The sequence below is a fragment of the Pristiophorus japonicus genome, chromosome 22 (genome assembly GCF_044704955.1).
Source record: "Pristiophorus japonicus isolate sPriJap1 chromosome 22, sPriJap1.hap1, whole genome shotgun sequence".
NCBI classification, from domain to species: Eukaryota; Metazoa; Chordata; class Chondrichthyes; family Pristiophoridae; genus Pristiophorus; species Pristiophorus japonicus.
This window is the reverse complement of record NC_091998.1, coordinates 61,508,996-61,531,123: the sequence shown is the minus strand read 5'-3', so window position 1 is coordinate 61,531,123 and position 22,128 is coordinate 61,508,996. Positions and strand designations below refer to the sequence as shown.

The following is a 22,128-nucleotide window of genomic DNA, read 5'->3' as shown; positions in this document are numbered from 1 at the left end:
GGACAGCATCAATTAGAGCGCGTGGGAGAATGAGCCTGCGCCTATAAACAGGACGTTTCCTTCTCTCCCAAGAGGCTCAGTCCTTTTGAAGATTAAATTTGCCTTAATGTGCAAGAGCTGGCAATGACATTTGACAATTCGATATACGTCTGGGAGTAAAGCAGATAGTGAAGTGAGCGCTCGGTCCTGTAATGTGTGTACTGGAGAGCATGCTCAGAGGTTTGTAGAGCTGTTGAGTTGGGAGTGGCTTAGCCAGTCATGTGATGTGCACAAGACTCAATAAAACTCTGGCCAGTTGGGTTCGGGGGATGAGGTGTGCAGTTGTGAGCCGGGTGGATGAACTGCAGCGGCGAGAGATTGTAGAGGGACGTGATCGGGGCCCAGGAGAGGCGAGAGTTCGGGGCCCAGGAGAGGCGCGAGTTCTGGGCCCAGGAGAGGTGAGAGTTCGGGGCCCAGGAGAGGCACGAGTTCGGGGCCCAGAAGAGGTGAGGGCCCAGGGGCAGCACGGGCCAGCCCACACTGCGATATGTGTGTGCGCACTAGGTCCGTGCAGCGGAGCTGGTCTCATCGTCTTGGTTAACCCTTGCCACTGGACTAAGACCTCGCTCGGTCAAGCCCGTGTGGTGGCTGGTGTGCAACGGTCACCCCACGTTAAAAAATTTCACGCACAGGCATCTTCCACCCTTGAGGATGTAGTTCGGGATCTGGAATGTTAGGTCCTTCATTGGAACCCCTGTAAGCTTTTTGACGTGGAAGCAAGTCATCCTCGATTCGAGGCACTGCCTATGATGATGGTGGATGAACTGGTAATGTGTAGTGTGATTGTTAAACCTTTGCTAATAAACCAACTAGTTCTTAATAGTAATTCTTAACCAAAGAACCCACGAAGCAAATACATTCCACAGTCCCAGCTGGAGCGTGACATCAGCACGCTCCTTTCAAGTATCCCGATCGATCGAGGAGAATCCTGGGACCCCTGTGCTCACTCCCGACTCCAGATGTTGCAGGCAATGTCCGGAGCGCGCAGATGTTCCGAATCACCCTGCCGGGATGCTATTGGTCAGAGAGCGGTGAGCATATACAGCGATGGCTGATCTTGCCTGCACTATCGGTCATGCCACGACCGGTCAGCCTGACACTGTGCTTGAGTGCCGCGCTGTTGGGTCCAGGAAGACCTGTTTCAGCCCTGTGGCGTTTACAGCTTGGGCCCGTCCCTTTAATGAAAGGAAGAGCCCCTACTACGTGGCAGTGCCACGCAGCCCAGTGCTCAGCAATGCGCCCTGCTCCCGACCCCGTCCGGCCCCGTCCGGCCCAGTAAGGAAGTGCGGCACGTTATTTTCAGCAGTGTCAGCTGCGGCTCAGTGGGCAGCACGCTCGGCTCGGAGTCAGAAGGTTGCGGGTTCCAGTCCCACTCCAGGGACTCGAGCACAAAAATCTAGGCTGACGCTCCCAGTGCTGAGGGAGTGCTACACTGTCGGAGGTGCCGTCTTTTGGATGAGGCGTTAAACCGAGGCCCCGTTTGCTCACTCAGGTGGACATAAAAGATCTCATGGCACTATTGCGAAGAAGAGCAGGTGAGTTATCCCCGGTGTCCTGGGGCCAATATTTATCCCTCAACCAATGTAACAAAAACAGACTATCTGCTCATTGTCACATTGCTGTTTGTGGGAGCTTGCTGTGCGCATATTGGCTGCTGCGTTTCCCACATTACAACAGTGACCACACTCCAAAAGTACTTCATTGGCTGTAAAGCACTTTGGGACGTCCGGTGGTCGTGAAAGGCGCTATAGAAATGCAAGTCTTTCCACTTCCATGCCTGCCGCAAAATGTCCCGCCTCCCGGATGTTACCCCACACTCCCCTAAAAGGGGCGCAATGGAATTTAACCCCCATAGAGATTAATATGGAACAGAAAAAGGCTTATATAAAGAACATAAAAACATAAGAATTAGGAGGAGTCGGCCATTCAGCCCCTCTGCCATTCAGTGAGATCACGGCTGATCATCTACCTCAACTCCACTTTCCTGCACTATCCCTATATCCCTCGATTCCCTTAATATCCAAAAATCTATCGATCTCAACGACTGAACCTCCACAGCCCTCAGGGGCAGAGAATTACAAAGATTCACCACCCTCTGAGTGAAGAAGTTTCTCCTCATCTCAGTCCTAAATGGCCGACCCCTTATTCTGAGACTGTGACCCCTGATTCTAGACTCCCCAGCCCGGGGGAAACATCCTCCCTGCATCTACCCTGTCAAGCCCTGTAAGAATTTTGTATGTTTCAATGAGATCACCTCTCATTCTTCTAAACTCTAGAGAATATCGGCCTAGTCTACCCAATCTCTCCTCATAGGACAATCCCCCCATCCCAGGAATCAGTCTGGTGAACCTTCGTTTCACTCCCTCTATGGCAAGTATATCCTTCCTTAGGTAAGGAGACCAGAACTGTACACAATACTCCAGGTGTGGTCTCACCAGGGCCAGATATAATTGCAGTAAGACGTCTTTACTCTTATACTCAAATCCTCTTGTAATAAAGGCCAACATACCATTTGCTTTCCTAATTGCTTGCTGTACCTGCAGGTTAACTTTCAGTGATTGGTGTACAAGGACCCCCATGTCCCTCTGAACACCAACATTTCCCAATCTCTCATCATTTAAAAAATACTCTGTTTTTCTATTTTTCCTACCAAAGTGGATAATTTCACATTTCTCCACATTATATTCCATTTGCCATATTCTTGCCCACTCACTTAGCCTGTCTACCATCCCCTTGAAGCCTCCTCACAACATACATTCCCACCTAGCTTTGTATCATCAGCAAACTTGGATACATTACACTCGGTCCCCTCATCCAAATCATTGATATAGATTGTGAATAGCTGGGGCCCCAGCACCGATCCTTGCGGTACCCCACGAGTTACAGCCTGCCAACCCGAGAATGACCCGTTCATTCCTACTCTCTGTTTGCTGTCCGTTAACCAATCCTCAATCCATGCTAGTATATTACCCCCAATCCCATGAACCCTAATTTTGTTTAATAACCTATTGTGTGGCACCTTATTGAATGCATTCTGAAAATCCAAATACACCACATCCACTAGTTCCCCCTTATCTATTCTGCTAGTTACAACCTCAAAAAACTCTTAACAGATTTGTCAAACATGATTTCAGTGTTGACTCTGCCCAATCCTATTTTTATTTTCTAAATGCCCTGTTCCCACTTTCAAACGGGGCGCAGGGCAATTTCGCCCCTAAAGTATTGGTTTAGTTTCTCTGCCATTTCCTTATTCCCCATTATAATTTCTCCTGTCTCAGCCTGTAAGCGACCCACATTTACTTTCGCTAATCTTTTCCTTTTTACATGCCTATAGAAGCTTTTAAAGTTTGGTTTTATGTCTCTCTCTAATTTACGCTCATATTCTATTTTTCCTTTCTTTACCACTTTATTGGTCCTCCTTTGCTGAATTCTAAAATCCTCCCAATCCTCAGGCTCGCTGCTATTTTTGGCAACAATATAAGCCTCTTCCTTTGATCTAATACTGTCTTTAACTTCTCTTGTTAGCCACGGTTGGACCACTTTCCCCGTGGGGTTTTTGTGCCTTAAAGGAATGTATAGTTGTTAAATTATGTATTAATTCTTTAAATGCTAGCTGTTGCTTATCTACCATCATAGCTTTTAATGTAGTTTCCCAATCTACCTTAGCTATCTCACCCCTCATACCGACATAGTGTGCTTTGTTTTGCTTTAGATCAATGCCAGATTCATAATTCAGTAGAAATCAAACTGAAGTACAGGGGAGAACTTTTTTTTACTTGCTGACAGGATGTGGGCATCAATGCAAGGCCAACCATTTATTGCCCATCCCTAATTGCCCATGAAATCTGCCTTCTTGAACCGCTGCAGTCCGTGTGGTGAAGGTGTTCCCACAATGCTGTTAGGGAGCGAGTTCCAGGATTTTGACCCAGCGACGATGAAGGAATGGCCGATATATTTCCGAGTTAGGATGGTGCATGACTTGCAGGGGAACGTGATGTTCCCCTGCGCCTGCTGCCCTTGTCCTTCTAGGTGGTAGAGGTCGCGGGTTTGGTGGGTGCTGTCAAGGATTGGCTTACGAATGCTGGGCTGAGGTTTTGTGGAGGTTTACCTGCTCCGAGTGGAGTGGGAGCATCGTTCGGTCTCCTTGGCAGAGGTCCCGATGGAGGTTTGCCCCCTTGCTAGCTGTGCCCTGGGGGAGGGGGGGCAGTGGGGCAAGGAGTCTTTGAGCGATTGGGATACTTGCCCACGAGAGCAGGGTAAGGAGCAGGGGCTGGACGGAACGGGAAAACGGTGCAGGAGGCCTCATCCCATCGGTCATCTCAAGAGATTCCTCGGCCGCGCACCAGTTTAATCGTCAATGTGGATAGGCTGCCCAGCAGGGAGTGTTGGAGCCAAGTCTGGTGCTCACACTGATGTGGCACTGACTCATTTCATCAGCTTCGGGATGGGCTTCACTCAATTCCTGTTCTGCCACCAAAGCTCTGCTGATATGGAAGCAGTTCCAGCCTCTAAATTTGCTATATTTTGGCACAGAAGGTTTGTGCGCTAATTTACACGCCATGTTGGAGAACAGCACCATGAGCTGCGGAGTGGGTTCGAGCGGAATTGCAAGGGCCACTCGGCTAATTGGGAGAATGGGCCCTAATCTTCACAGGCGTTTCTCTGATGTAGTCTCATTACTGCCACTCATTAAAGGGTCTGTGGGAGTGCGGACGGTCACGGAATATAGGCTGGAACCCTGCCAGGCTGCAGCAGCTGTCCAACATCAAGCCAGGCCGGGAAAATAATCAAACTGTTCCAGAAACAAGCACTCCTTACACACAGCACGATGTGGGAAGGGAGGGGAGAAAGAGGGAGGGAGGGAGAAAGAGGGAGGGGAGGGGACGGGGAAAGAGGGAGGGGAGATGAAGGGAGGTGTGATGCTGGCTGTGGGTTTGGACAAGGGGGATAGCTGCATTTTCTTTATTTTAGCATTCTGTGGTGACAGATTTCTGGATCACTTTTTGTCATTTGTCGTTTCATTGACAGCATTTTTTCTGTGGTTACAAGATTGTTAAAGTTTGTGATGCTTTACTAAAATAAACAGGGTGATTTTTAGCAGAGAGAGTCACATCTTTGAGGCGATACACAAGCTGCAAACAAACCATTAGTGCTAATTATAATTGTTTTTTTCCTTCCCTCTCGGTTGATTTTGGGAAGGTTTTCCTCCTGCAGTGGTGATGGTGCCTGGGAGAGGGTCTGAGCCTCAGTGTGTGTCGAGCTGCACGCTCGGTACAGGAACGATCATTTAACCAGCCACCTTGGGCCTTGTGTCAATTCATCAACCAGTCACGATACTTTCTCACCATCTGTATATCCTCATGTGTTTATCCAGCTTCCCCTTAAATGCATCAATATTACTCGATCAACCACTCCCTGTGGCAGCGAGTTTCACATTCTAACCAACTTCATCCATAGAAACATAGAAAATGGGAAAATAGGTGCAGGAGTAGGCTATTCGGCCCTTCGAGCCTGCACCGCCATTCAATATGATCATGGCTGATCCTCTATCTCAAAAACATATTCCTGCTTTTTCCCCATACCCCTTGATGCCTTTTGTTTCTAGAAATCTATCTATCTCTTACCTCTAGACTTAAACATTCCAACACACACCTGGCCGGCCTCCCACATTCTGCCCTCCGTAAACTTGAGGACATTCAAATCTCGCTGCCCGTGTCCTAATTTGCACCAAGTCCCAATCACCCATCACCCCTGCGCTCACTGACCTACACTGATTCCCAGTTAGGCAACGTCTCGATTAAAATTCTCATCCTTGTTTTCCAATCCCTCCATGGCCTCGCCCCTCCCTATCTCTGTAATCTACTCCAGCCCTACATTGGAATTCCAGAAGGCATTTGACAAGGTGCCACATAAAAGGTTACTGCACAAGATAAAAGTTCACGGGGTTGGGGGTAATATATTAGCATGGATAGAGGATTGACTAACTAACAGAAAACAGAGAGTCGGAATAAATGGTTCATTCTCTGGTTGGCAACCAGTAACTAGTGGAGTGCCGCAGGGATCAGTGCTGGGACCCCAACTATTTACAATCTATATTAACGACTTGGAAGAAGGGACTGAGTGTAACGTAGACAAGTTTGCTGACGAAACAAAGATGGGAGGAAAAGCAATGTGTGAGGAGGACACAAAAAATCTGCAAAAGGACATAGACAGGCTAAGTGAGCGGGCAAAAATTTGGCAGATGGAGTATAATGTTGGAAAGTGTGAGGTCATGCACTTCAGCAGAAAAAAATCAAAGAGCAAGTTATTATTTAACTGGAGAAAGATTGCAAAGTGTTGCAGAACAGCGGGACCTGGGGGTACTTGTGCATGAAATGCAAAAGGATAGTTTGCAGGTACAGCAAGTGATCAGGAAGGCCAATGGAATCTTGGCCTTTATTGCAAAGTATAAAAGCAGGGAAGTCTTGCTACAGCTATATAAGGTATTGGTAAGGCCACACCTGGAATACTGCGTGCAGTTTTGGTTTCCATATTTACAAAAGGATATACTTGCTTTGGAGGAAGTTCAGAGAAGGTTCACTAGGTTGATTCCGGAGATGAGGGGGTTGACTTATGAGGAAAGGTTGAGTAGGTTGGGCCTCTACTCATTGGAATTCAGAAGATTGGAATTCGAAACGTATAAGATTATGAGGGGGCTTAACAAGGTGGATGCAGAGAGGTTGTTTCCACTGATGGGGGAGACTAGGATTAGAGGGCATGGTCTTAGAACAAGGGGCCGCCCATTTAAAACAGAGATGAGGAGAAATCTCTTCTCTCAGTGGGTTGTGGATCTGTGGAATTCGCTGTCTCAGAGAGCTGTGGAAGCTGGGACATTGAATAAATTTAAGACAGAAATAGACAATTTCTTAAACGATAAGGGGTTATGGGGAGCGGGCGGGGAAGTGGACCTGAGTCCATGATTGGATCAGTCATGAACATAATTGCATCGAGCCTGTCCCACAAATTGCGATACCTTGTGGATCACAACATATACACTCCGCCCCACCCCAAACCATGTGATCTCCAGGAAGAGACAAAAAAACAGATAAACAACCCAGGAAAAAAAAATCTGGGAAATTCCTCTCCGACCCACCAAGGCGATGGAAACTAGTCGAGGAGATCACTCTGGTACCTTAAATTCCCTGCAGTGCCTACCCTTCTGTCAGAGGTGATCTCCACCGCAGCCAGAGACAAATCCAGCTTTTGCTTGAAGGAATTCAGTGAGTCTGCATCGACCACATGAAACGGTAGCTTGTTCCAGAGATCCACTATTCTCTGGGAAAAGAACCACCTCCTGACGTCTAAGCCGGAGCTCGCCTTATACAACTTAAACTTGTGCCCCCTGATCCTGCCTAACCAGTTTAATTGAAATAAACTGTCAGCTGGAACACCATCTATTCCCTTCATTATCTTCTAAACCCCAATCAGAACCCCCTCCGTCGACATTTCTCTAAAGTGTAGAGTCCCCGCTCTTTTAGCCTATCTTGCCAATGAAGATGCTTTAAACTGGGAATGAGCCCAATCACCATCCTCTGCACCTTCTCCAAAGCCACATGCCCATTCAGAGATGGGGATCTACTTGTGATTACCAGCCGTAATGTTAATCATAAAATAAACTTGGGCCTTACCAGTTTCATTTGAAAATCATCTGATAGTGGGGGGCAGGATGAAATGTCTTCCGGGTCCTCGATGATCTCCAGAACATTCCGCAGCTCATTTGCTGTGGGACAATAGCAGAATTATTGGACTATTCAGGAAGTTTGTCATGATCCACACTGAAATACGTCGACGGTATATTAACACCGCGTGCAATTCCTAACTGCTATAACTCGGTGATGTTGGGAATGTCCAGCACTGACCGCTCTGTCATTGAGCACGTACCTTCTCCCTGACTACCAACTGACAGCACTGGCTCTCCCTCTGGCTCGTTAATATTCAAACGATACTTTACATTTAATAAAAAGCCAAAAGCACATTTGGCTCGATGCGAAAATTAAAACTCGTGTCCACTTAAAGGTTGGACTCGAGGGGATATGGGGATCAGACGGGAAAGTGGAGTTGAGGTCGAAGGTCAGCCATGATCTTATTGAATGGCGGAGCAGGCTCGAGGGGCCGTATGGCCGACTCCTGCTCCTGTTTCTTATCAGGCCAAGAGTACGTGCGTATTCCCCACACATCAGTCAGTTGTCCCTGTTCCCACCCCCGAGTGAGAAGCTGACCAGACCCCGGGCCACTGTCCAGGGAGAACTTGCAGAGTCAGCCACCCATTCCCAGCCCTGATCATCTGCAGGGGGGCACTGACTATACAGGAGCTCCTGAGCTCTGCAGGCAAGGCTTGTTACCCATAGGCCAACAAGTGCCGAGAAACAACTCGCTCTCGCTGGCACCATCCTCCGACTATCAGCTCCAAAAAACTGGCACATCTATAGCGCCCGTCACAACCTCTTTATAGAGCACTTTACAGCCAATGTAGGAAACACAGCAGCCAATATGCGCACAGCAAGCTCGCACAAACAGCAATGTGATAATGACCAGTCAATCAGTTTAGCTGTAGGTTGAGGAATTGAGGAATAAATATTGGCCAGGAATGGGGGGGGGGGAGGGGGCAGGGGTAAGCGGGGTGGGACTCCCCTGCTCTTCAAATAGTGCCGTGGGATCTTTTACATCCACTCGAGAGGGCAAACGGGGCCTCGATTTTACGTCTCATCCGGAAGACAGCACCTCCGACAGTGCAGCGCTTCCCTCAGTACTGCACTGGAGTGTCAGCCTGGATTTTTGTGCTCAAGTTCCTGGAGTGAGACTTGAACCCACAACCTTCTGACGAGAGTGCTGCCCACTGAGCCACGGCTGATAGCGAGATATCAGGAAGCCGCTCAGTTCTGCCGACACGTATTGGCTTTCAGTAGGTTTGTCACACTGTGACTCAATCTCACGGTCACCAGGAAATCAGCAATGAAAAGGGGATGCCACCTACCATTCACGAGGTGCTGTGTCTCCGAGCGATTCTCTGTCAGGGTAACGCAACTCATAAACATGTAATCTGCATCCTCAGCTGGCACTGAAGCACAGGAGAATCTCATTAATCACCGACCATAATTGGTTTGCCATATACAAATGTTGTTCTTTTAAACTTTCACCCCCCCCCCCCCCACAAAGTTCCCGCTTCCTCAATTGGGGAATTACTACAGCGACGTTCGAGTCACTGCCACTGGTTCGATCGGTAAACGTCCTCTCGCCCTTTCCCCTCTGTGTAATTGTAATCACTGGCTGTAATGTATACACCGGTGAGTATGTTCACAGGTTTGTAGAGCTGTTGGAGGGTCGGTTTTTAAGTCGGTTCACGGACTCCCAGGCCGTCTGGAAGAGTCCGTGTTCCATGTTTATGTGGAGTGTGCGAGGTTGCAGCCCCTTCTCCATTATTTGAAGGGGCTGCTCCTCAAATTCTGGCTGCACTTCAGTCCCACACTCCTGAGCTTTGGGCACCCTGTGCGGAGGGGAGCGGGCAGGTCGGAGGGCCTCCTCGTGGGACTGCTCCTGGGCCTGGCCAAGGGGGCCATCAACTGGTCCAGGCAGCGGGCGGTCGAGGGGGTCGTTCATCCCGACTGCCTGCCTCTCTTCCGCGGTTACATCCGAGCCAGGGTGTCCCTGGAGATGGAGCACACGGTGTCCACCGGTACGCTCGAGGCCTTCCGCGAGAGGTGGGCGCCGGAGGGACTGGAGTGCATCATCACCCCCGGCAACCAAATTTTAATTTGATTTGTTTAGCGGCCAAAGTTTAATTTGTGAATTTGTCGGTTCGGCACGATTTATAATTTTACTTAAAATAGTTGTAGTGCTGTTGAGTGGGAGTGGCTTAGCCAGTCACATGATGTTCACAAGACTCAATAAAACCCCAGCCAGTTGGGTTCGGGGAATCCACGATGGGGCAGGTGGTTGTGAGCCTGGTGGATGAACCGGTAATGTGTAGTGTGATTGTTAAACCTTTGCTAATAAACCAACTAGTTCTTAATAGCAGTGTGTTGCTTTGAATTCTTAAGCAAAGAACCCATGAAGCAAATACATTACAACTGGCTGCCCCCAGCTTCCTACAGCAACATAGCGAGATCAGGGTTTCAGTGTGCGTGCGTCACGGATTATTTTTTCATTGAATGGATCGAGCTGTGGGTTGCATTGAAATATGTTTGCAGTTATAAAGTTTGCTTTCAACGAGGTTTCTTAGAAGAGAGTCATAATGGGAGGTGGATGGAAGTCAGGTGAGAGATGGTTAATATGCTCTTTGTTCTTCCCTGAGGCTGAGCAACAAGGCGATTGGACAGCCTGTGATCTCTGTGATATAGCTCCACCTACTGCTTCACCTACTGGACTACTGTGGTAATGCAACTGCTGCTGTAAATACAATAAAAGCATCAGGTGACAAGGTCACCCGACAAGTTCCTGTGTAATGGAGCCAGCTTGTTTGTGTTTGTAAAGAAGATATGACGATCTCCGTCCTCTGTGAGTGGGAGGAAGATAGACACAGGCGCTTTGAGAAAGAGACTTCTGATCCTGGGAGAGGCTGGGATCAGTGGTAAGGAATGTTATGACGAGGGGGGGGAACACGGGGTGAGCGGTACGTACTGAACCCGGAATGTTCTGTGCACGGGCTTCCGTTCAGCTCCTGGAGCAATTCCGCAACAGACTCCTTCTTCGACTCTGCAGCGCAACTCAAACTCTCGGCATCCAACACCACGAGAAACGACTGCAGCTCAGAGAATAACCGATCCAGATCTGAGGAGAAAGACAGAGAGAGACATTAAGCAGTTCATCCCAGTGTGGTCATCACCCGGCGGGAAGCAGGGATTACCCCAGCCCACTCGTCCAATCTCCTTCAATGGCTCCAGAGACATAAGACATACATTCAAACAATTTGGATTATTCAAAGTGCAGTTAGATCGTGATGGGACAATCCAGGCACGAGAGGGACTCAGATCTGATGGGCTGAATGGCCCATTCTCATCTCCTCCGTTCCTGAAGACATCGATTCTTTGCAGCCCCACGGGACTTGGTTCCTGTCCCCCGTCCCTTACGCAAGTGCCGTTCTTCATGGGTGACCAACGACAATGAGTGTCAACAGTGGGAGCATCACAGTTAACCTTGGTCCTCCTCCAGCCCTACAACCCTCCAAGACCTCTGCGCTTCCTCCAAATCTGGCCTCTTGCGCAAACCCAATTTTAATTATCCCACCATTGGCGGTCGTGCCGACAGTGGCCTAAACCCGAAACTCTGGAATTTCCTCCTGCAATGTATTTGCTTCATGGGTTCGTAAGAATTCACAGCAGCACATTGCTATCACGAACTAGTTGGTTTATTAGCAAAGGTTTAACAATCACACTACACATTACCAGTTCATCCACCAGGCTCACAACCACCTGTCCCATCGTGGATCCCCCGAACCCAACTGGCTGGGGTTTTATTGAGTCTTGTGAACATCACGTGACCGGCTAAGCCACTCCCAATTCAACAGCTCTACAACTATTTTGAGTTGTATCAGTAATTAAGTGCCCCCTGATTAAAGGTGGGGGGGCACTAAAGCCGACAGCTTAAACAAATTAAACTTTCGACATTAAAATCAAATTTTAAAAATTTGTTTGCCGGGGGTGATGATGCACTCCAGACCCTCCGGCGCCCACCTCTCGCGGAAGGCCGCGAGCGTACCGGTGAACACCGCGTGCTCCATCTCCAGGGACACCCTGGCTCGGATGTAACCGCGGAAGAGAGGCAGGCAATCGGGCTGAACGACCCCCTCGACCGCCCGTTGCCTGGACCGGCTGATGGTCCCCTTGGCCAGGCCCAGGAGCAGTCCTACGAGGAGGCCTTCCGACCTGCCTGCTCCCCTCCGCACAGGGTGCCCAAAGATCAGGAGCGTGGGACTGAAGTGCAGCCAGAGTTTGAGGAGCAACCCCTATCAACAACAGCTCTACAGACCTGTGAGCATATTCACAGGTGCCTACATCACACCTCCCCACACCTCTCTCTCTCCTCCTTTAAGTGTTTGGACAAGCTTTTGGTCACCTGTCCTAATGTCTCATGACGTGGCTCGGTATGACATTCGATTGGATAATGGCTCCTGTGAATTGCCGTGGGATGTTTTACAACATTAAGGGTGCTGTATAAATGTGAGTTGTTGTTGTTACGGGTGGGGGGGGAGGGCGGGGGGGGGGGTGTGGGGGAGAGAGCTGAAGAGAAGGAAGGAAGGTTCCAACAGTCGGTGCCCAGCCGTCCTGTGCTCTGGCACGCTGATCAGACTGGCATCTCTGGAGACCTGGGAGCAGGCATGCCACGGGAAGCATGTGGCACTTGCAGATCGGGAGCATCTTGGGAGGAAAATAAAAGGGAAAAAAAACTGGAAAAAATGTCAGTGTTGTTGTTGTTGTTGTTGTTGTTTAGGTTGATTTCCATTGGACGTGAAATACAAACAAGGGCACTGTCTCTCTGATCGGCTGTAAAAGATACTTATATTGTGGCACACCACAGTACAAATCTTGTCTCATTCATGCAGTTGACTGAACAAGTGGTTGTGTTCCCAGAATGAATGGTCCTTACGCTCCCTGCTCCATGAAAGAACGTTAATGTTGTCTGGTTCAGAGCTTGCACCGCGGCTGAATGAAGCAGTTTATAAACACCAGAGTATCTCAGTGCCTATCACAAAGCATTTCATTGTTAACTCACAATCATTTCTGCATCTCCTTGTGAAGGAGGGGGGTGGGGGGGGGGGGGGTTCTGCGAGCTGTGGTGGTAACTGTGCCACAGAATAATCCGACTTCGTGGTTTGATGCATCCTGCAGAGTTTTAACTGCTCCATCGACTCGGCTTATATTCACTGGAATTTAGAAGAATGAGAGGGGATCTCATAGAAACGTATAAAATTCTGACGGGATTGGACAGGTTAGATGCAGGGAGAATGTTCCCGATGTTGGGGAAGTCCAGAACCAGGGGTCACTGTCTAAGGATAAGGGGTAAGCCATTTAGGACCGAGATGAGGAGAAACTTCTTCACTCAGAGAATTGTGAACCTGTGGAATTCTCTACCACAGAAAAGTTGTTGAGGCCAGTTCGTTGGATATATTCAAAAGGGAGTTAGATGTGGTCCTTACGGCTAAAGGGATCAAGGGGGATGGAGAGAAAGCAGGAATGGGGTACTGAAGTTGCATGATCAGCCATGATCATATTGAATGGTGGTGGTTCGAAGGGCCGAACGGCCTACTCCTGCATCTATTTTCTATGTTTCTAAACTTTGGACTAATTTGGATTAGAAACATCACCCAACTATATCTCTTCTTCAATATCTTCAGCAAAGCAAACATGAAATAAACAGAAAGAAAGATTTGCATTTGTATAGCGCCTTTCACGACCACCGGACGTCCCAAAGCGCTTTACAGCTACTGAAGTACTTTTGGAGTGTAGCCACTGTTGTAATGTGGGAAACGCAGCAGCCAATTTGCGCACAGCAAGCTCCCACAAACAACAATGTGATAACGACCCAGATCAGTTTCTGTTATGTTGATTGAGGGATAAATATTGGCCCAGGACACCGGGGATAACTAACTCCCCTGCTCTTCTTCAAAATAGTGCCATGGGATCTTTTACATCCACCTGAGAGGGCAGACGGGGCCTCGGTTTAACGTCTCATCCAAAAGATGGCACCTCTGACAGTGCGGCGCTCCCTCAGCACTGCACTGGGAGTGACAGCCTTGACTCATGTGCTCAAGTTCCTGGAGTGGGACTTGAACTCATGACCTTCTGACTCAGAGGCAAGAGTGCTGCCCACTGAGCCACGGCTGCATTATATCATCAGTTGACAGCTACATTTCAACAAGCATTAATGAATCTTACAGCACAGAAGGAGGACATTTGGCCCATCGTGCTTGTGCCAGTTCTGTGGAAGAGCTCTCCAATTCGCGCCCCCCCACCCCCGACCTTTCATTATTGCACCGCTTCTGATGGATACCCGACAAAAAACGGCAAGAATGTTAATCAAAGACAAGACAAACAAAGAACAGCAAGAGACAAAGGAAAGAAAGAAAAAGGAATAGTGAGAGGAAAAAGCAGGGAGAATGAAAGAGAGAGAACAAGCGAAAATAATTGAGGTGTGTGAAGTGATCAATCGCCTACTGCAGCTCGAGGAGAAATGGACCACCTCACCACCCTTACACGGGGTCGCAGGTCAGCTCCTGGCCTGGGCCAAAGGCTTCTGCAGCAGGAGAAAGCCAACCAGGTGATTCCGAACCCAATTCATCCTTTGCCCTCCCACACAAATGACATGTCATGGGTTGTAACAGCACTGTAATGGGTCGAGCTCCAGTCAGAGGGAGCTGGTCATTCACCACCGAGGGCGGGAGGGAGCGACAGGGGGCAAATCGGCCAACTGCAGGTGACCGGGGTCACTGAGGGTACGTGGAGTAAGACACGGGCCAAATTACTGAGCAGCTTCAGGCCATTTAACTGGACATAACCAAGTCGAAGACGGTCTTTTGGTCTGCCAGGTTTTATTTATGATCAATTTTTTAAAATTCCAGATTAGTTGGTCGCTGTGTGACGTAGTTTGGGCTCCCTGGTTTGTAGCTCCCAGTAGTGCTTCAAAAAGACTGCCTTGGGACCCGGCAAGATCCAGGGGCCAAAGTAGCTGCTGTATTTATAGGGAAAGCAGGGAGAGGGGGGAAGAGAACCTTGTCCAGGTTGACCAGTGTCAGCGTCATGGTGGGAAAGCCTCCTTCACAAAGCCCCTTACAATGATCTGGATTAAGCAGCTGATGTTAAGTAAGCTTGGGACACGACGTGGTCTGTCCAATATCTGCTCGCGGGCCATCAAGCCTCAGACTGCAACTCACGCTAGGAGTTACCTGGGGGGCAGGAATGCAAACGCTCTCACATGTCAAACGCTCAAGGCTTACCTTGTTTGGGTTACAGGGACTAGCAGTAGTTCAGTTGAAGGGGAGCGGGCGGGGAAGTGGACCTGAGTCCATGCTCGGATCAGCCATGATTGTATTAAATGGCGGAGCAGGCTCGAGGGGCCGTATAGCCTACTCCTGCTCCCATTTCTTATGATCTTATGAATTTGTGCATCTCCAAGTGGTGGAGCCATAATGTGAAGGGCGTATTCCTGCAGTGCTCAGAAGGACAATAGCGATGCACTTACACAAGTAACAATGAGTAGTGACAAAGGGTCATCGACCCGAAACGTTAACTCTGCTTCCTCCTTAACAGATGCTGCCCGACCTGCTGAGATTTCCAGCATTTTCTGTTTTTATTCCAGATTCCAGCATCCGCAGTGTTTTGCTTTTGTGTTACAATGAGTAGTGTTACTCAGCGTATTATCTGGAGTCATTCCCGCTAACTGCTGTCCATGTAACCAAGGACTTAATCCTACCCGTGGTCAGTGGTCTGATCACCAACCTCGGAGTTCTCGTTTGGTCACAAGCTGACTCTAAGATGATATCCTGGTGCTGGGACATTGGAATCGGGTTGACAGTGGTTAGGATCTGGAATGCACTGCCTGAGGGGATGGTGGAGGCAGATTCAATCGTGGCTTTCAAATGCGAATTGGATAAGAACATCAGAACATAAGAAACAGGAGCAGGATTCGGCCATACGGCCCCTCGAGCCTGCTCCGCCATTTGATAAGATCATGGCTGATCTGATCATGGACTCAGCTCCACTTCCCCAAATGCTCCCCAAAACCCTTTTTCCCTTATCGGTTAAGAAACTGTCTATCTCCACCTTAAATTTATTCAATGTCCCAGCTTCCACAGCTCTCTGAGACAGTGAATTCCACAGATCCACAACCCTCTGAGAAAAGAAATTTCTCCTCATCTCAGTTTTAGATGGGCGGCCCCTTATTCTAAGATCATGCCCTCTAGTTCTAGTCTCCCCCATCAGTGGAAACATCCTCTCTGCTTCCACCTTGTCAAGCCCCCTCATAATCTTATACGTTTCGAAAAGATCACCTCTCATTCTTCTGAATTCCAATGAGTAGAGGCCCAACCTACTCAACCTTTCCTCATAAGTGAACCCTCTCAACTCCGGAATCAACCTAGTGAACCTTCTCTGAACTGCCTCCAAAGCAAGTATATCCTTTCGTAAATATGGAAACCAAAACTGCACGCAGTATTCCAGGTGTGGCCTCACCAATACCCTGTATAGCTGTAGCAAGACTTCCCTGTTTTTATACTCCATCCCCTTTGCAATAAAGGCCAAGATTCCATTGGCCTTCCTGATCACTTGCTGTACCTGCATACTAACCTTTTGTGTTTCATGCACAAATATCCGCAGGTCCTGCTGTACTGTGGCACTTTGCAACCTTTCTCCATTTAAATAATAACTTGCTCTTTGATTCTGTCTGCCAAAGTGCAAGACCTCACACTTTCCAACATTATACTCCATCTGCCAGATTTTTGCCCACTCACTTAGCTTGTCTATGTCCTTTTGCAGATTTTTTGTGTCCTCCTCACACATTGCTTTTCTTGCCATCTTTGTATCGTCAACACACTTCTTCCAAGTCATTAATATAGATTGTAAATAGTTGAGGTCCTAGCACTGATCCCTGTGGCACCCCAATAGTTACTGATTGCCAACCCGAGAATGACCCATTTATTCCGACTCTCTGTTTTCTATTAGTTAGTCAATTCTCTATCCATGCTAATATATTACCCCCAACCCCATGAACTTTTATGTTGTGCAGTAACCTTTTATGTGACACCTTTTCAAATGCCTTCTGGAAGTCCAAATACACCACATCCACTGGGTCCCCTTTACCCATCTTCTTCTTTGCACCCTCAAAGAACTCCAGCAAATTTATCAAACATGGCTTCCCCTTCATAAATCCATGCTGACTCTGCCTGACCGATTTTTGCTTTTCCAAATGTCCCGCTACTGCTGAAGGGAAAATATTTGCAGGGCTACGGGGAAATGACGGGGGCAGTGGGACTAACTGAAAGTCCTCTTGCAGAGAGCCGGCACGGGCTCGATGGGCCAAATGGCCTCCTTCTGTGCTGTAACCATTCTATGATTGTATGACTATGTTACAGAATGTAAACTCTGATGCTGGAGCTGCAGGCAACTGTAAAAGTGCTCCCCCTAGTGGACTACTGCTCCAATAACAAAGAAACAAAGTCACATGATGACACTTTCTGTTCAGAGCCATCTTGTGTGCAGTGGTGTGGTAAGAATATATCACAGGCACCATGATTGGCCCTGGAGGGAGGGGCAAGGATTCCTCCTACTTGATTGCAGAGAACCTTGCAAGCCAATCCCCTCATGGGTCAGGTCCTAACTGAACAAGCAACGGCAGGTTTAGCGGGTTAAACCCCAACAGGATTACTCTTGCCAACCTGCACTCATTATACGGGTGGTGGATTTTGTCCCACAGTATGTCTGGGGACTCTGCCACAAGCTGTTGGGTTCCACACGTCAAACACCCAGTTGATCGAAAAGAACCACCCAGGGCCAAATTAGCCAAAAACTCGTCTTCGGGATACATTCCCAACTGACAAATGTTATGTCGTTAATACTCTTATGAAGTACTCCACAAGGTCTAGTATTGTACTTGAGCTGTTGTGACCTTAGTCCCATTTATTGTAACTCCAGAGTGAGGCAAAGTATGGTGGGCAGCCTTACATGACAACAAATCCTCAAATCAAAGTCAGGAGAGCATTTTTCTCTGTAATTAGCGAATACCCAATGACATGCAATTGTCAAAAGTTGCAAGTTTTGAGCCATGCGTTGCACAACTTTGTTACTGGGTGTTAGTTATGGAGGAAAACAGGCGCTTCAGTAATGCAGAGGAGAGTTATTTCATCTCAGGTGACAGTTTAGGATCAGGTCAACAAGTAGAGCTAGAAAATAACAACAAGTAGGACAACAGACGGTGAGTAAAAGAGCACAGTAACCGATTCTGTGTCACGTACCTGTACAAACAGCACCTCTAACATGATCGGCGCACGACAGTACAGTAACGCACTTAGTACATTCCCTACGGTACAACAGTCGCTACACTTCAATAACAACTTGGATTTATGTAGTGCCGTTAACATACTAAAACGTCCCAAAGTGCTTCACAGGAGCGTTGTCAGATAAAATTTGACACCGAGCCACATAAGGAGATATTAGGGCAGGTGACCAAAAGCTCAGTCAAGAGCTAGGTTTTAAGGAGCGTCTTAAAGGGGGGAAGAGAGGTAGAGAGGTGGAGAGGTGGAGAGGTTTAGGGAGGGAGTTCCAGAACTTGGGGCCCAGGCAGCTGAAGGCACGGCCACCGATGGTGGAGCGATTATAATCGGGGATGCTCAAGAGGCCAGAATTGGAGGAGCGCAGACATCTCGGAGGTTGTGGGGCCGAAGGATGCTCCAGAGATAGGGAGGGGCGAGGCGGCGGAGGGATTTGAAAACAAAAATATGAACTTTTTAAAGCGAGGTGTTGCCGGACCGGGAGCCAATGTAGGTCAGCGAGCACAGAGGTGATGGGTGAACGGGACTTGATGCAAGTACTGGCTATAAAGCGGGACATCCCGAGATTGTGAAAGTCACTATATAAATGAAAGTCTTTTTTTACATAGCGAGCTTCACACATTACCGCTTCTCAGGGGAGCAACATGGGCAAGAGAGGAATAAAATCCAAGCAAAGATCTCTCTCCAGTTTGAGAGGGTGAGTGCTATATTAGTGACTTACTTCAGTCTTTGTTATTGGGGTTTTGTTGAATTTATTGTGTGTTATACTGTTCTCTCAAACACTCTTAATCCATTTTAATGAGCAGCAGAAGGAATACTTCACATTTTTTCTTTGAAATATTTGAGAAGCCCACTCAGATAATAGCACACTTGTTGTTTTCTCTCCCTACCTACCTTGTCCGTGTTATATACATATTTAAACAAACCCAACCTCCGAGCATTCCTCCATACTTAACTGGCTTGTAAACAAAGAATGTTCCAGCTAATTTATGGTCCTCATTTCAGCCTGTGTTCTTCTAACTCCACCAGTGCAGTGTTTCACGTCTTCCACGCTTACAACAAACCATGTTGGGAGAGAGTCGGGTATAACAGCAAGTAGGCCTCTCCAGCAGACCATCCATAATCGTTTGCACATTTCGGGATTGCTGTCACAGAGCATCTGTAAACATTATTGTTGCCTCATTCTGTCCCTGAGGCACTGGGGGAGGGGGGAAATTCACATCGTTTGTGTCTCCCGTTAGCGCCAAACGATTCCTCGCCCGGGGAGCTGGGCCCCCGCCGCCTCCAGCGAGATTCCGCGGGAGTTACCGGAGGCGCAATGCGGCAGTGTCCCGCTCCCGCCGGTAACGCCCCCGGCTGCCGCGCCGGCGATGACGACGGGCTGCGTCCCGTGGGGGCGCCGCGGACGATGTCCTCGCGGTTCGGGAACCGGGCTGCCCTCCGCTCCCGGGGCCGAAACTAAAGGAGAGTTGCGCGCCGCCATTTTCTTTCCCCCCCGCGTCCGACTTACCCCGGACGCGCGGCCTTGCCTCGCGGAATTCGCGGGCTCCGCGCCGCCCTGTTGCAGCCCCGGCGCTCCGCTTCTGTGCCGGGGCTGCTGCCCGGTGGCGAAGCGGTGGCCCCTCGTCCCGTTGCCGAGCTCGATGCATGCCCTTCCCCTTTAACGGAAGGAGCGGGGCCCTGTGCTCCCGCCAGCGCTCCGCCACGCTCCACAGAGCGCTGGTAACTCCCCGCAGTTAGCGCCACAGTACCGGCCCCGAGAGGAAGTGCAGCAAGCGAGATAGCGCTCCGCTTTCTCTCGGGGGGTGGGGGGGGTAACCCCAATTTCGCTGTTGGGGGCAGGAAGTTCTGCCTCTCCTCGGTACCGCCCTCGATTGGGGCACGGATGAATTTCGGCCCCCGAGCCTAACCGAGACAACATTTCTTTTTGCCAGATGATAGCAGGCCTCCGCGCCCTTCCTGGACCATGGAGCGGCCACAGCCCGTCAGACCCTGCCCCTTCCAGCAGGGGGCACTGGACTGTGCACAGGTCTAAGGATCCAGGCTGACCGTTCCTCCCTGGAGCCCAGTGCTGCCGCGTGTGAATGTGGTAACAGCTACCTTGGCAGTGACCAGGGATCGTGACTGGCACCTCTGGTCTGTGCGCCTCCGGACCACGTCCGGCTACGTTTGCCCATGGACCATTGGTGCAGCTTTACCAGTTCCTTATTCGGATCCAGTTTTGGCCATTCCGTCCCATACTGTACACCCACCACGTGGTTTCTCAGTAGCTCAGGCGTGGACACAGAGCGCCCCAAGGGTAACTCGCTCACTTCCGTCCCGAGTTGTAAATAAGCTGCCTGCTCCCACTCAGCATATTTAGAGTTGCCTGCTAGTCACTGTCTTTGACTAATAACCCAGAGTCTCGGAGTTCAAATCCCACCCTGGTAGTGTCAGCCTGTGGCTCAGTGGGCAGCACGCTCGCCTCTGAGTCAGAAGGTTGTGGGTTCAAGTTCCACTCCAGGAAACTGAGCACATAAATCTAGGCTGTCACTCCAGTGCAGTGCTGAGTGAGTGCTGCACAGTCAGGGGTGCCGACTTTCAGATGAGACGTTAAACCGAAGTCCCATCTGCCCTCTCCAGTGGATGAAAAAGATCCCATGGTGCAATTTGGAAGATGAGCAAGGGAGTTATCCCTGTGTCCTGGCCAATATTTTTCCCTCAACCGACATAACAAAAACAGATTATCTGGTCATTATCACATTGCTGTTTGTGGGAGTTTGCTTGCGTGCAAATTGGCTGCTGCATTTCCCACGTTACAACAGTGACTGTACTTCATTGGCTGTAAGGGGACTTTAGGACGTCCGGTGGCCATGATAGGTGCTATATAAATACAAGTTGTGGAATTGAATTCAATAAATCAGAAATTTCTTGGCTGGCACCAGAACAAATGATTATAAAATTGTTGAATTGTCTGTAAAAACCCAACTAGTTCACTAATGTCCCTCAGGGAATCAAACCTGCCTTTTGTTATGTATTTGCTTCACGGGTTCTTGGCTTAAAGATTCATAGCAACACATTGCTATTAAGAACTAGTTGGTTTATTAACAAAGGATTAGCAATCACACGACACATTACCAGTTCATCCACCAGGCTCACAACTGCAGACTTCATCGTGGATGACCTAGACCCAAGTGGCTGGGGTTTTATTGAGTCTTATGAACATCACGTGACTGGCTAAGCCACTCACAATGCAACAGCTCCACAAACCTGTGAATATGCTCACCGGTGCATACATTACACCACCCTTACTGGGTCTGGGTACACACTTGACTCCAGCCCCACACTATGTCATTAAGTCTTAATGGTCTCAGGGCAACTAGAGATGAATAAAAACTCCATCCTTTCCTTACAGCCTCTTGGAACTCAATATCCTGTTTCTGTTTCTCTTTTCCCTTCTTTCGGTCAGGTTTCTGCCCACGTCTTCTGAAGACCTTGGCTTCTTATTGGACATGTTCGCAGAGGCGCTGGTCACCCACACTTTACACTCAAGCTCCCAGTATTGATGGGCGAGCTCGGACATCGAACGTTGGCAAGAGAGTTCATCCACTGAGGGCGCCTCACTGCATCGACCTCCTTGTTGCCCACTCGATGCCAGGGATGGGGAGCTCTCTGACCTACTGGGCCAATTGCAGCTTCTTATTGGAGATGCTCGCACAGGTGCTGCTCACCCTCACCAAACATCACTGTAATGCATGACTGGCTGAGACACTCGCAATGCATCAGCTCTACAAACCTGTGACCAGTCGCGTGATGTACACAAGACCCAGCCAGTTGGGTTCGGGGGATCCACGATGGGGCAGGTGGTTGTGAGCCTGGTGGATGAACTGGTAATGTGTAGTGTGATTGTGCTAATAAACCAACTAGTTCTTAATAGCAATGTGTTGCTATGAATTCTTAAGCAAAGAACCCACGAAGCAAATATTACACCAACTGACAGAGACTGTGACTGAACTCTGGGCCTTCCTGCTCTGTGTCTCCGCTATCCAAGCCTTGTGCAGTTGAGTTTTTGGAGAGCCAGTTTGTCGACATGT

The 22,128-nt window shown here is 49.0% G+C and overlaps 1 protein-coding gene across 7 annotated transcripts in view; it reads right to left on the bottom strand.

Annotated features, from left to right (window-relative positions):
• LOC139235084 (actin filament-associated protein 1-like 2) overlaps positions 1 to 22,128 on the bottom strand; it is a 109,883-nt gene that overhangs the window by 60,638 nt on the left and 27,117 nt on the right. For all 7 annotated transcript variants that reach the window (XM_070866232.1, XM_070866229.1, XM_070866225.1 and 4 more), the window contains 3 exons: positions 10,696 to 10,845; positions 9,053 to 9,136; positions 7,707 to 7,798 (listed from right to left, as the gene is read on the bottom strand). In XM_070866232.1, the coding sequence (XP_070722333.1) occupies positions 7,707 to 7,798; positions 9,053 to 9,136; positions 10,696 to 10,845 (326 nt within the window). The remainder of the gene's footprint in view (positions 1 to 7,706; positions 7,799 to 9,052; positions 9,137 to 10,695; positions 10,846 to 22,128) is intronic.